General features: G+C 36.9%; 1 protein-coding gene across 2 annotated transcripts in view; it reads left to right on the forward strand.

The window, feature by feature from the left end:
• Positions 1–13,585, forward strand: part of COL21A1 (collagen type XXI alpha 1 chain) — a 186,439-nt gene extending 172,854 nt beyond the window's left edge. For both annotated transcript variants that reach the window (XM_049716247.1, XM_049716246.1), the window contains 9 exons: positions 1,351–1,422; positions 3,103–3,138; positions 5,854–5,898; positions 8,586–8,618; positions 9,200–9,346; positions 9,436–9,490; positions 9,998–10,198; positions 11,008–11,085; positions 12,420–13,585. In XM_049716247.1, the coding sequence (XP_049572204.1) occupies positions 1,351–1,422; positions 3,103–3,138; positions 5,854–5,898; positions 8,586–8,618; positions 9,200–9,346; positions 9,436–9,490; positions 9,998–10,198; positions 11,008–11,085; positions 12,420–12,607 (855 nt within the window). In that variant the 3' untranslated portion in view covers positions 12,608–13,585. The remainder of the gene's footprint in view (positions 1–1,350; positions 1,423–3,102; positions 3,139–5,853; positions 5,899–8,585; positions 8,619–9,199; positions 9,347–9,435; positions 9,491–9,997; positions 10,199–11,007; positions 11,086–12,419) is intronic.
• Positions 13,586–14,537: the final 952 nt, after the last annotated feature.

A 14,537-nucleotide genomic window follows, 5' to 3' on the forward strand; every position in this document is an offset into this window, starting at 1 on the left:
GATGCTAATATGAACATCTTGTCTGGTTCAGAGAATATCACGCTCTTATGTGGCTGAATGAGTGTGTGTCTCCCCTGGTGGTGCCGTTTCTTTGTTTGCTGATTGATGGGACTTTATTTTCAGTCTGGGAGTCACAGTTGCCTTTACCAGTTTCCTCCAAACCAAATAGTTGATGTTTATTTCAATCAGATGTTCAATTCTCTTCTAGCCTTTAAAAATCTAGAGTAATATTCAACAGCTCACAGTGAGCAAAGAGAACAGAACTTAGTTTCTACAGAAGAGAGTTGTTTTTATTTAATATGACAGAGTTTGGGACTAACGGTAAAGCAAATAAAGCAAAACCAAAACTCCATGAAGCATATTCAGGAGCATGTCCTATCTCTTAAAATTTTAACCTAAATATTGTTGATACATCATCATTATATACTTTCACATTGTAAGTCTCTTTTAAAAAAGGAAATAATCCCTATGACATGATAGGGAGTAGAAAAATTGAGTTAAGATAACTTATGGACTATTCCTTGTTCTGAAAACAGCTCAAGAATTTATGTCTAAGAAAATAATATTCCATATATATAAAGTAAAAATCATAAATTTGCATATCTAACTACAAGGGTGTTCACCCCAATATTGTTTATAAAAATAAAAACTGTGAAAGTGAATGTTTAACAATAGAAATTTTATTAAATATGGTAAATCAATATAGTTGAATACTATTCTGTAATTTAAAATTTAAAAAAACATAATGGCATATAAAGAACTCAAAATATTAATATATTTTGAAGTAAATGATTATGTTTACTTAAGTTATGCATACACAGCACGTTTTAGTATCTAAGTTGTGTATGTGTTTGTGAGAGGTAGAGGGAAAAGTATATAACCAAATAAAAATAGTGGGTAATGAGATTTTCAATAATTTTATTACTTCTATTTACTTACCAGTTTTGTAACAATAAAATAAGTCTTTTTAAAGGAGGATTATGAGAAAAAGCAATTTCAAGAGGATGGGAAAGTATTAGTAAATACAAAGAGAGATACCTGTGTTTATTACTTTCACTGCTTTATTATTTATTGTTGACATTATAAATATAATAAAAATACCAAATGTTTATAAAATTTTAAAATATGATATGATCTCAGGATTTCTTAACTAGCAAAGATAGGAAAAAATATAAGAAGTTTTATTGGGACTTCAGTGAACTTTACTATTCTTTACTGTTTCTATAGTAATAACTCTAACAAAATTTTTAACTATCAGTTTTAAATTTGAGATGTATATAGAGATAAAAACAGTGGGGTTTTTCACAAGCAGTAAGCCTGTGATCTTCATGTGAATTCTGTGTTACTTAGGGAGAACCAGGAGCAGTGGGTCTGCCAGGAGAACCAGGATACCTGGGTTTACCTGGAATTCAAGGGAAAAAGGTATGATATTTAGGACATATAATTCAACGTTAATCAGCTATTACCATGTAAGTTTTCTTTTTGTGCACATAGTGTAGAAGGGCCAATTATGCATTCAGTGATGAGCTGACCTATGTATTTGGTGTACATATAATGTGTTCAACCTCATGCTAAGAGCTGTGGCACCTTTCATGTCCCTGCATAGGTACTGTCTCCTAGATGAGGATCTTCGAAGAGACAGATCAAAAAATATAAACGTACAATTAAATAATATGTTGTAAATTCAGATTGTTCTGTGGTCAATCCAGATGTGTCAAGAACTTTTTAGGGAAAGTATTCCATGTGAGGCACTCTTACCAAAATATGAATATCACTCTTACCAAAACTGGGGCAAAAGTCTGAAACAATAAAAATTACAGCCAGAATGCTTGACCATGGCATTCCTATCTGTGAAACAATTATATTACATAATAGTTCACTTAAAATTAATTTAAGGAGTTTAAAATACAAAACATATATATTCATATAAAATGTTTTGGTGAGATAAAACAGCATCACTTTGGGTTCTCTCTCTCTCCTGTTAAGTAAAGAACTCTGAGCTGTATCTATACAAATATTATTGTTGGCTTGAAGTCTTTGAGCAAGAACTGACTGCCCACCTGTCAGAGAAGTCCATGCCCCTGCAGATATATACAGTTCAGGTTAAGAGTGGATGTGTTGGCTTTTTTTCTGCAAAGGATACAAACTGTTATGTCTCCATCTTTGTATTCCTTGCTCTTTCAGTTTTTCTACCATTTCATTTTTTCTATCCCTCATGTATTATCTGCTCAGCCCCTAGATTACTGTACCTAGTGTGATCCCTTTTGCTCTGATGAGCGGCAGGCAGTACTTGCTGATACAGGAATGACCCTCACAGCAGCAATTAAGTGTTAGACCATCAGTGAATATTAAGTAAACTACTGTGAATATGTTTGGATTTAGAGATTCCTTGTTCAGAAACCTGCCAGTTAAAAGAAAATCTGTATTTTATTCACTGTAAACACAAAACTCTACTGTTTATGTTTGGATAGCATGGTAGAAAGGAAATTTGGAAAGAGCATCCAAGTTCAACCTTGGGCAAATGCTTACCTTTCCTGATCTGTGGGTACATTATAAGAACAAAGACACTGAACTAGTTGGTTTCAAACATCTCTTCTAGCTGAGAAATTCCAGGAAACAATATTATGGAATATGAATTTCCCCCCAAAAGTTAATTTTTGAAGCGTATGTTTTCTAAAATACTTTTTCAACATTGTTTTATTTCATTTTTTCCTATAAATTTGTGGCCATTATTAGCTTAATAGTAGAAGACTTTTCAGTTTGATTTCATAAAACGAGATTTGTCAAAATATAGTCCTCTCTTTGTTTAACTTCAGATTGTGATCAATATAGAAAAGTTTTCTTTTTCCTTATAAAATAGAAATTGTAGTTAATTTTCTTTTGAATGTAAGAGCACAAGAAAGTATTCATTTAGAACATCATCTTGACATAATGTGTTTTTACTCTCTTCTCAAATATCATGTTGGAGTCAACTTTTGTTTATAAGGCACTTGTCGAATTTGCATGAGACCATATATTTTTCTTGGCAGAAGAAAAGCATGTTTATTTGAAAGGATACAGAATATATGACATTATGATACATATTAGATGGCCTTTTTGCAGGGGGACAAAGGAAATCAAGGCGAAAAGGGCATTCAGGTATGTTACTGGCTTATTTTATTTTTTTGGCTTGGCAAAAAAACTCAGGGCTTCATTCTTTTTAATTCTTACATGGCTTTTCCAGCTCCTTCCTGTTTTACCGTCAATATCTGTTAAATCCCAGCTTTCTCATTTTACTAAATTTCTCAAAACACATCAAATCTAACTTTAACATTCGTCACTACACCACTATTGTAGGAAACTTGGGAACCAAGCGATTCAACAAAATAACATACGGATTTTATCACATGCTTGTAATATATATTTATTTACATATTTTATGGTGTGTTGGTTTCCACAAATGATTTGACATGGCTTATGGCATAAATAAATTTGATAAGAAACTGTTAACACTGTATATAAAACATATTCAAACTAATAAACAGAAGGAGAGTTATACCAGAAAATTAGATCAGGCTGAGGAAATCTAGGGAGATTTAGAAGGACGTTTGGTTTTGGGTGGCTTAGCAACAAAGGCAAAGAGGAGAACTGTGCTACAGCTTTGGGAGATAAGGACAGTTTCACCTCAGTCCGAGTGGCCCTCAGATGGTTTTTTCATTAACTGAAGCCTGACCCGTGAGTAGGACGCCGCTGGCTGAATCAGTGACACTGATCAGGAATAAACTATATCTGTTGGTCTTTCAGTCTTTTAAGTTTCAGTCTTTTAAGTTCATCAATTACAAATCAAGTGTCCAGACAGTACTTTAATGATGTTTTTAAGATTACCAAGCTCAGCTATAGGGGCTTCCCTGATGGTCCAGTGGTTAAGAATCTGTGCTCCCAATGCAGGGAGCACAGGTTTTATCCCTAGTCGGGAACTAAGATCCCCACATGCTGTGCGGTGTGGCCAAAAAAAAAAAAAAAAGTTCAGCTATAGTGGCTGAGTCTTGCTACGTAAAACACTTTGCAAAATTCGCAGAACTTTGAAAGCTTCAGAATATCTGGTGGCATAAAAGGAAATTTCAAATTTAGGTAATAATAGCATCAAAATCTGCTAAGGTCACAGTCTGAACACTGTTTCAGACAATGAAACTTGAACTAAGCCCCTTCCCCCCAGCCCACTGTCCTGACCATTTCTTGTCATGGGTCCTGGGTGACTGTAATATCCTAACTGGTCTCCTTGAGTTCAGTCTACCCCTTCCCCCCACACTTTTACCAGCATCAGTAACTAAGTTACACAACTGCTTAGGAGTCCTTCAGTGATGCTCCACACACATTTCAAGATAAAGTCCAGCCCATAAAGTGCCTCCTTGTTGGACTGAATCTTCTTTAGTCTTATCTCTTTGCCAGTCTACCCACTATTATCTGCTCCTGCCCTGCTGCTTTAGCTGGAAGAAATTATACACCTCTGTCCTGTGTCTTCTCTCCCTGCCACACCCCCGTCTTCTCGAGTTGGGTACCACTTACACATCCCTGAGGGCTGCACTCAAGGTGGAGTCATTTTTCCTACCCTCTTTATCAGATGCCCCACCGTATGTCCCAGTAGTATCCATTCCAGATATATAATTATACACTGCATCCTTATCGACCGTATTTTCATTATTCTTTTTTTAATAGAATTCCAATAGAATTTAGTTGTATATATTTTTATTGATATAATTAACATATAACATTGTATAAGTTTAAGGTATACAGGGCACAATGTTAATATATAATAATGTATAAGTTTAAGGTGTACAAGGTGTAAGTTTAAGGTGTACGAGTTTAAGGTGTACAAGTTTAAGGTGATATAATTAACATATACCATTGTGTAAGTTTAAGGTGTACAAGGTGCAATTTATATATTGCAATATGATTACTACTGTAAGGTTAGCTAACACCTTTATCATGTCCCGTTAGTTTGTTTATGTGTTGAGAACAGTTAAGGTTTAGTATCTTAGCACTTTGAAATTTAGAATTTAACTGCTTATTAAAGAGATTAATTGCTTAGCTTTTGCACCACACAGTAAGCAACTTGAAGGCAACATGGGGACACTGCAACAGTGTCCCTACAGCAAATAGGGCCCCTGGGAATTCATTGATGTAAGTAAGTAAATGAAAAAACCTCTATGCAGGAGTGATTTACAATTTCAGTCACTAGATCTTTAATTGATTGTGTATCTAGGTGTATGTTTTGCTAGAAACTGCTAATTATCCTGTTCAACATAGGGATGAAATAGTAGAGTTTCAGGGTCTGGCCCAATGTCTTATACAAGGAGGATGTCCCAAAATATTAATTGAATGGACAAATGTGTTTATATCTTTATTAATTTTTTCTCTATTTGTCCTAATTTAAAGATTTTCATTCAAAATGTATTTTACAGTATATTTTTAGTTTAAAAATGTCTTTCAAGTGATCTTCTTGCCCTCCATGTGTATAATCAACACCGAACATGAATAATGTCATTGAAATTAAGAAAATGACCACAGCCACTGGATTTTTAAATTATTTTCATGCTGTGAACATGGACTCAGCAGAACATCCTCAACTGTCTAACATTATTTACATGTTCCCCAAAGTCAGTAGTTCATTCCTTGTCTTTATCCATTTTAGCTGTAAGATTAGGTTGACGTTCCTCTCACTTCTTTTTTTCTTCTCTTACATCATTTTACATATTTGCATCACTGCTCTTGTGACCTTTCTTCTAGATGACAGCACAGTACATAGTTTGTGTTGTATATGTGATTGCATCATATGTGTGCAAACTAATGAATAACATTTATTCAATTTTAAAGGGTCAAAAGGGAGAGAATGGAAGACCAGGGATTCCAGGGCCACAGGTATTTTTTTTTATGGAAAATGAAATAATGAATCACATAATGAACCCCCTGAGAGAGGGTTACTTGCAAATAAAAATGGGTGGGGAGAAGGGGAGATGTAGCCTGCATTCTAAGTGCATTCTAAGTGCCCAAGGATGAGAATTCTAGTGGTGATGGTGATCACAACTTTAATCTTTTGATTTATATTTTCATTTTCCCATGCTGATACTCTCAGTGGCTGTGAAACTTGATTTTCAATGCTTTCTTCTGACCAAGTAAATGACTAAAGGTAGACAGTTCCACCCATTTCTTGGAGTAGTATTGGCCCAAGGCAGCCATACATGGCAGCATCTCTGTACCTACTGTTGAGTTTTGATTTTCTCCTTGAAATGTGAGTAGTTGAGGCCATACATAGTGAAGGAATGTCCTTGTCTCTCTCTAGTTTGTTCAAAGATATAATTTACTACACTAGAGATGAATTAAAATGCCATCTTGAAGAACTGTGTTGTGCAGTAGATACATAATAAGATTGCCTCGCTTCTTCCTTGACTAAACTCTCCTCATGAAGCCATGTTTCGGTGAGATTGCCAAGTGGCATGTAGGTTCAGTCAGAGCCATATTGGACAAATAAAAGCATCCAGCTGGGCTTCCCTGGTGGCACAGTGGTTGAGAGTCTGCCTGCCAATGCAGGGGACACGGGTTCGTGCCCTGGTCCGGGAAGATCCCACATGCCGCGGAGCGGCTAGGCCTGTGAGCCATGGCTGCTGAACCTGCGCGTCCGGAGCCTGTGCTCCGCAACAGGAGAGGCCACAGCAGTGGGAGGCCCGCGTACCACAAAAAAAAGAAAAAAAAAAGAAAAGCATCCAACTGATTAGGGAGTGTGGGTGGGAGAAAGATTCAGTGATTACACTGACTCTGGAGGTAGGGGGATAAAACTGTGAGGTGATGTCTCCAAGGACAGGGGTCTCTGGATCCCTCACTTGGAGGAATGGGGGAGACCATTGGTGTGGGGAGCAGTCTTTGAAAGCACATGGCCCCAAGGTTGTGTAATATGGAGGGTGAGTGTTACATGTCAAAAAGTTGAGAACTTAGAAGTGAACTTCAGAGCAAGAATCACTGAAAGGAGAAATGGACAGAGTTTGCCTGCGTACAGTTATGTGCAATACAAAAGGTCTTCATTTTCCTGTCCCTTCACTCCACTCACACCACTGGGTGACAGTCAGCTCTGTCCCTATTCCCCTCTGACCTGCTCTGTTTCCCTGAGTTAATCACACAGCATCTTTAAACAGCTGTACTCATAGGAGGACCCTCACCCCTTCATCCATCACCCTCCGCAACCCAGGCCTTTTATCCCAAATTGTTATTCACAGTAACTCTCTGATAGAAGGATATTTTCTTTGGATTTTGAGTTCACAACTTGGTTAGCTCACTGATTGACAGATGACACTCTCTGCAAGTTTCCCCTAACTTGTTTCCTTTTATCTCACTTCTCAAGGAAAAGAGGAAGTCTGCTCCCCCAAGGCAGGATTTGGGTTCCCTAGAAAACTTCTGTCCTGGGTGTGTTGGAAGCTGCGTTTTCCACCACCAGGAACTGAGCCTACAGGGAGAATGGCAGGGGGCGGGGTGGGGGTGGGGGAGCAGGACAGCCATTGCCTCTCAACAGCTGAATAGTTGTCCCAATCTCTCAAAGTAAACAAAGTCCTAGTTAACTGTCGTCCTACCAAGGGCTGCACGTGTGTAATTTTTCTGGCGTTCACATTGTGAATGGGGTCCAAGCGAATGTTTCCCTCATGAAATCATCTTAGTGGATTCTCAGATGACAGCTGTTTTCAGTTTTAGCTCTCATTTGGTTCTAGTCCAGAGAGCTTACTATTTTATCTTTCCTCTTACTCTGGCTCCATTTGTAATATTCTGTCTGGTAGAAACCCCTGCATTTCTTCAGAAACTTGCATATTTAAAGAATGGCCTTACAGAGGGTGTTTTACTTGCTGATCGATTTTTTTTATACATCTTTATTGGAGTATAATTGCTTTACAATGGTGTGTTAGTTTCTGCTTTATAGCAAAGTGAATCAGCTATACATATACATATATCCCCATATCTCCTCCCTCTTGTTTCCCCCTCCCACCCTCCCTATCCCACCCCTCTAGGTGCTCACAAAGCACCGAGCTGATCTCCCTGTGCTATGTGGCTGCTTCCCACTAGCTATCTATTTTACGTTTGGTAATGTATATATGTCCATGCCACTCTCTCACTTTGTCCCAGCTTACCCTTCCCCCTCCCCATATACTCAAGTCCATTCTCTAGTAGGTCTGCGTCTTTATTCCTGTCTTGCCCCTAGGTTCTTCATGAGCATTTCTTTTTTCTTAGATTCCATATATATGTGTTAGCATACAGTATTTGTTTTTCTCTTTCTGACTTACTTCACTCTGTATGACAGACTCTAGGTCCATCCACCTCACTACAAATATAGCAGAGGGAGGAACACTCCCAAACTCACTCTACGAGGCCACCATCACCCTGATACCAAAACCAGATAAAGATGTTACAAAGAAAGAAAACTACATGCCAATATCACCGATGAACATAGATCCAAACTGAAAATTAAAGTTTGATTAAATGTGTGGTAAAGGGTGCATGCCACATTGCTAGTACTGTAGCTTGCACATTTACTTATTTATTTATTTTTTCCCTATTAATTTTCAAAGGGAATTCAAGGCCATCATGGTACAAAAGGAGAGGTATGTTTCTTCATGTATTATGCTGTCTGTTCAGTCCTCATGGCTTGATTTTTAATACTGTATAAATCTAGCTATTGACATCACAAACAGAAAATATCTTTCATGTTCTTTAGTAGTTCCTAAATAGAGATTTTCAGAATATGTAGATTCACTGAATTAGGTATGAAATGTTACATATTTGCCAGTAATATTGATTCTTCTTCTAAATTAGGAGCTAAGTTTTTCTGCATGTTTCTCAATGAAGAATATTGTGTATTTCTACATCTATCTCTCTAGGATTTAAACTCCTTGGGGACAAGACTGTGTCACGTTCATCATTGTATCTCTGGCACTATGCATATTGCTTAATCAATATATGTACTAGGTAGTGGTTATTTGTAGGGTTGGATGGATGGATAAATGACAGTTTAATATAATATGAAATTTCCTTCCTGATCAATTACAGTGTTTCCCAACAATTTCCTATATAACTTAGTTATATGTTTATATATTTTCATATCCGTATCCTTAAGACTTTTATGATGCATTTATACCTCCTGAAATATTTAAATAGAACTTTTGAAGATTTCTTTTGTTTTTAGAGAGGTGAAAAGGGAGAGCCTGGTGCCAGAGGTGCCACTGGACCCAAAGGAGAATCTGGAGTGAATGGTCTGATGGGGCCTACGGGTCCCCAGGGGCAACCCGGGGAAGCAGGTCCTCAGGGACCCCCAGGACTAGATGGGAAGCCCGTATGTATTCTGCTTCTTTCACAGTTTTCATATTTCTGTTGCTTTTTACTTGGTATGTCAATATTATAACCCTTAATAATTTGATGCAGGGGAGAGAATTTTCAGAACAGTTTATTCGACAAGTTTGCACTGATGTATTAAGAGGTAAGTCTCCAACATAGAGATTTTGATAACTTTCAAATTTCATAAGTAATACAAATTCTTTGTAGAAATTATAAAAGATATAAGTAAGATGAAGAAAATAAAGGACATTTATCAACCTCTCATTTTTATTTTCCAGATAAGTATTTTTATAAAGGTAAAATATTATATGTACCCTTTGTAATCTTTTTAATAAAGCAATTTATCATTATTTCACCATTGATTAAATTTTCTTCCCTGACATAATTCTGGTAATTTTATTCATAATATGACATCTATAATTTAATTTACCAGTTTCTTTTAGAGGGGCACTTCCTTTTTTCCCTTACTTGAAGCAATTGCCACAATAAAATTATTGCACAGAGCAATGGATATTTCCATAGTTAAATTTCTAGAAGTGAAATTATTGGCCAAGAGATATGTATCTGTAAATTTAGAAAAAATATGAGTGATATTATTAATGCCCATTCACCATTTAAACATAAGGGATGGGGTTTCTTTGCTTTTAAGCCCAGCTACCTGTCTTACTTCAAAGTGGAAGAATTCAGAGTTGTGATCACTGCCAGTCCCAGCGTGGCTCTCCTGGTATTCCTGGGCCACCTGGTCCCATGGGCCCAGAAGGTCCCCGAGGATTCCCTGGTTTGCCAGGAAGAGATGGTGTTCCTGGATTAATGGGAGCTCCGGGACGCCCAGGTGCCAAAGGATTAAAAGGTACTTAGTTTGTATGTGTAAGCAAATAAATAACACAAAAGGGTATTTTTTGTATTCACATCCTAAACTTATTTAACAGGCAAGAGTTCCTGTTTGTTTTCTTGAAGACAAAAAATTTTTCTATCCCTAAGTCTTTAAATAATTTGTCAACTGAGTTAAAGAACAGTCATTCTATTTCATGAAAGAATATCCTAAAGTCAAGAGAGAGGTCAACGTTATGAAGCATGTGAACCTGTAAATCAGAAAATGTTGACAATGTACTTAGAAATTTTGCTTGAGTCTAATTAGGTCTTTAAATAGAACATCACAGACACCATTTCCTTTATTTTGACTTTGGTTACTTCTGTAACCATATTCAAAATTGTTTTCTATAAATTTCTATAAGAAAAATGATGTTTTGCGACCAAACTTCCTAATAGCCCACAACTTACTGCTCTTTGTTTTTGAATATTTATGTGAAATGTTGGTTGATAATTCTTTCCTTTTAATTTAATATTATAGGAACAATTTAGATGTTTCATCAAAGTAATAAAAGAACAAGTATGAGTAACAAAAAGAGCTAATAATTCCAAACCATTTTCCTTTCTTAATATTTAATCTTCATTAAGTTTTGCTAGACCACTGATCATTTTATAAAGTTTCGCTTCAAAAATTCTGTGTCCTGTTAATAATAATAAATAGGTGGCTGGCTAATTTTTAAAGATTTATTTTTCTTTTAATGTGTGTATTAACAGCTTTGAAAGAAACAATCTAGGAGGAAGTGATTTTATGGGAAAAGTAAGCTTACTCCCCTCTCTGACACTCTGCAGGCTTACCAGGACGAAATGGGGCAAAGGGGAGCCAAGGGCTTGGGTACCCTGGAGTACAAGGTCCTCCTGGTCCCCCAGGTATGAACTGATGATGCTCATAAGTGTTGCTGCACATTTTACGTTAAGAAAATCATCATAAAACTCTGTCCAAAGATTTGAAACCAAGACTTTCGTTTCCTTTTTTGAGTGATTCACATTCAACACATTGAGCTCTAACTACTAGAAGTTTTATCCTATATTATATCCATTAATCATTCAGGATTCTCTCTCACTTATCATTTAGACTCCTTAGAATACCACTCCTTAGAATAGTTCTCAGATGGTTCCAAGTTGCCCAGGCCTACCTAGTGTATATCACCTTTAATCTTTATGATTCTCAGGGAAGCAGAATAATGCTGAGATGGACTTGTAAGCCAGCCTCTGCTAGCTGCATTATTTAACTTATCCGTGTGTCAGTTTCCTCATTTGTAAAATAGTGATGAGATGTCTTTTGCATCATGACATTGGTGGAAGATTAAATGAATTAATACATGTCATGCTATCAGAACAGTGCATGAAAAAGTTATGTTTTCAATAAATGTGTACTATCATTATTATTTTAGATGTTATTACTGCTCAAGGCTTTTGGGTGGATCAAATGATTTAATACTTTGTATGTAAAGCATTTTGAACAACACCTACAATTGTAGCTTAGTGCTGAATAAATGTTTAGTAGTAGTAGTAGCAGGAAGTATTAGTGGTAGAAAGTGCCCAGTCCACTCTGCTCCATCCCTAAACCTAAATATTTTGTTTTTGTTATTTTGGGTCATCAACTTTAAAAGGCCAATATCTTGAGTTAATTTTTCTTTTTTTGAACATGCTAATTGAACTAAGTTATGGTTCACAAATTAGTGTTATAATACCTCTGTGTATTGATTACTAGTATACTATGGTAATGACAATGTGTTTCCTTGTGGAAACTAAAATATATATATATATGTATATAATGGAAATAGTCATTTTGACTACAAATATGGCACAAAAGTGGCTTTATTAGAGTTTTAGCTTACTGATATATTTATAATAATTTTGGCAATTTATAATAATATTGGCAAAAGATAAGCTGAGAGGAAGAAATAGTTTGGACAATCCACAAATTGAAATATTAGAATGTTAGCTCTGTGTCTTCAGCCGCAGCATGATTGCATATTAACATAGCTTGGCCTAGTTTTACAAAAATTACTTTTGGGTAGTTCTTTTCAAAATGGAAGGTGTATAGAATTAGCAAGAGGATACCTCCTCTTTTCACCTTAGTGCAAATACGTAAAAGTTTCAAGGGAGTCTTTTTACCAGTTTACATGTTTTGAGGATTCAGCTGTGTCAGCAACAAAACCAAACTCATCTGTTCATGTATTGCTAATGTCCCATCCTAGGTCCAGAGGGCCCCCCTGGAATAAGCAAAGAAGGTCCTCCGGGAGACCCAGGTCTCCCCGGCAAAGACGGAGACCACGGAAAACCTGGAATCCAAGGGCAGCCAGGACCCCCGGGCATCTGTGATCCATCACTGTGTTTTAGTGTCATTGTCAGAAGAGATCCCTTTAGAAAAGGACCAAACTATTAGTGTCTGATGCCTCATTCAGCAGCCTAGGCATGGTGCTCTTCTTTTGTGGTCTTTGCATCTCAGGAAGATAACAACAGTAATCCCTTGAAAAGAAACTTGTGTACCTCGGTGTTTTTATTATTGTTTCTTTCCTTAATGAAAAATACAGAAAAGGTCACATATACCGATTTTAAAGGCTCCTCAGTTCTTCAGAGCCTTTAGATTAGTAGCATTAACTAAATCTCAAGGGTTTCTTGTAAGTCCATTCATTTTAGTCAAAGTCAAATATAAAAAAACACCATTGCCTGTCAGCCAGTCAGTTTCAGTCACTGTGAAAAATTTCACATTCAGCCTCCATGCAGCAGAGTATTTGAGTTCAACTTCCTGTCTGTGTGAATTTCATGTTTCATAGCTCATAGCTCACACTTCTACATTAGTCCAAACGTGCATCTGGACATGGGAGATGAGATCAGGGCTGATATTCAGTTTGGGAACAGACCGTATTGCCATATCAGCCCTTACTCCAGTGTCTGTGCTTACCAGACAGTGGTGATGGACTGTTGGGATTGTTCAGTGTTTTGAATATCACCTCTGAACATTCTGGAAAAAAAGTTTCACTGGACCTGGTCAATATGTTCAAAGCAATGGTAAGTTCAGAAATACCAAAAAGACTTTCTTCTTCATACTTGCTTAGTAATTGGAATGTTTGTTGCATGCCTTCATTTTCCATTTCAGTTATTACATGTGTACATTCATATATGTTAACTTTTATTGTAGCAAAGCTAGTGGGAATCAATGCTCTAGTTGACAGGAAAGGTAACTCCACAAATCCTAGGATGTCTTGATATTTTTAGCAGACTTTAAAATATTATAAACAGTCTTTGTGTACTGTACTTAATGCTTTTGTAAGGAACATAATTTGAGATATTCCATCTTTATCATGCTCTAAATTTTGTTACTTTGCTTATTATTCAAAGTACAATAAAGTTTTGAACAGGCCTGAATGCAGTGTCTTTTTTTATACTTAATTTTAACTGATTCTTGAGTATATTATCCATTTGACATGGTCATTTATTCAATGGATATAATTTATTAAATTATTTACCTTATTTTTAAATCACTGATTCATATGAAATAAGAACTTAGAAATTGCGTTGGGTGCTCCTCACCTAGATGGGTACAGCATCTGCTTCCTGGCCCAGGAATGGCTGGTAATCAGAGTTTAGCTTAACTGATGACGTGTCCTTCTGTGACTTTGATGAGAACCTTGGAGGCGACTGAAGCCCATACATTAAGCAGCTGAATTAGCTTAAGGCTTGTTTTGATGTTCTGTCTCCAGCAAAGCCCCAGATATTTGTTAGACCTGACCAACTTACTCCTGGTAATTATAGCATTTCCTGGTAGACCTGGTGAAGCGGCAGAATAGGAACTTCCTTCTGCCCCTTGTTCATTCGACCAGCTTTGAGCACATGTGATGCTGAAAACTTGGTCTCTATGCACTGGTGCCAAATGAATCTCAGAGACAGAGTTTTGGATGAAGTAGAAAAAAATAGCTTTATTGCTTTGCCAGGCAAAGGTGGACACAACAGGCTTATGCCCTGAAAAACTATGTGTCCCAACTTGGGAGGATTTAGTGAGGAGTTTTATAGCAATGATTCAAAGGTGGGGTTGCTGATAAGGTTAGGGTGTGTGCAGGGCCTACACTCCTTTAATCTGGCCTCTTGATGAGCTTCTCTGGTTCCTTTAATCTGGCCTTAGGGGAGTCTTCTCTGGAATGAAGAATGCTGACATATCCCATTTATTGGGAGTTTTAGTTCTGTAAAGAGCTCAAAGACATTGTTATGTGTATCTCTTAAGGTGACCCTGCCCCAAGGCTGCACTATTGTTTGTTTCTTGACTGCTCCTCCCTTGTCTCTGCATCCCCCTCCCTTCCCTGATTAGCAACTGTTTG

Source organism: Orcinus orca, chromosome 10 (assembly GCF_937001465.1).
Source record: "Orcinus orca chromosome 10, mOrcOrc1.1, whole genome shotgun sequence".
In the NCBI taxonomy this organism is placed as follows: domain Eukaryota; kingdom Metazoa; phylum Chordata; class Mammalia; order Artiodactyla; family Delphinidae; genus Orcinus; species Orcinus orca.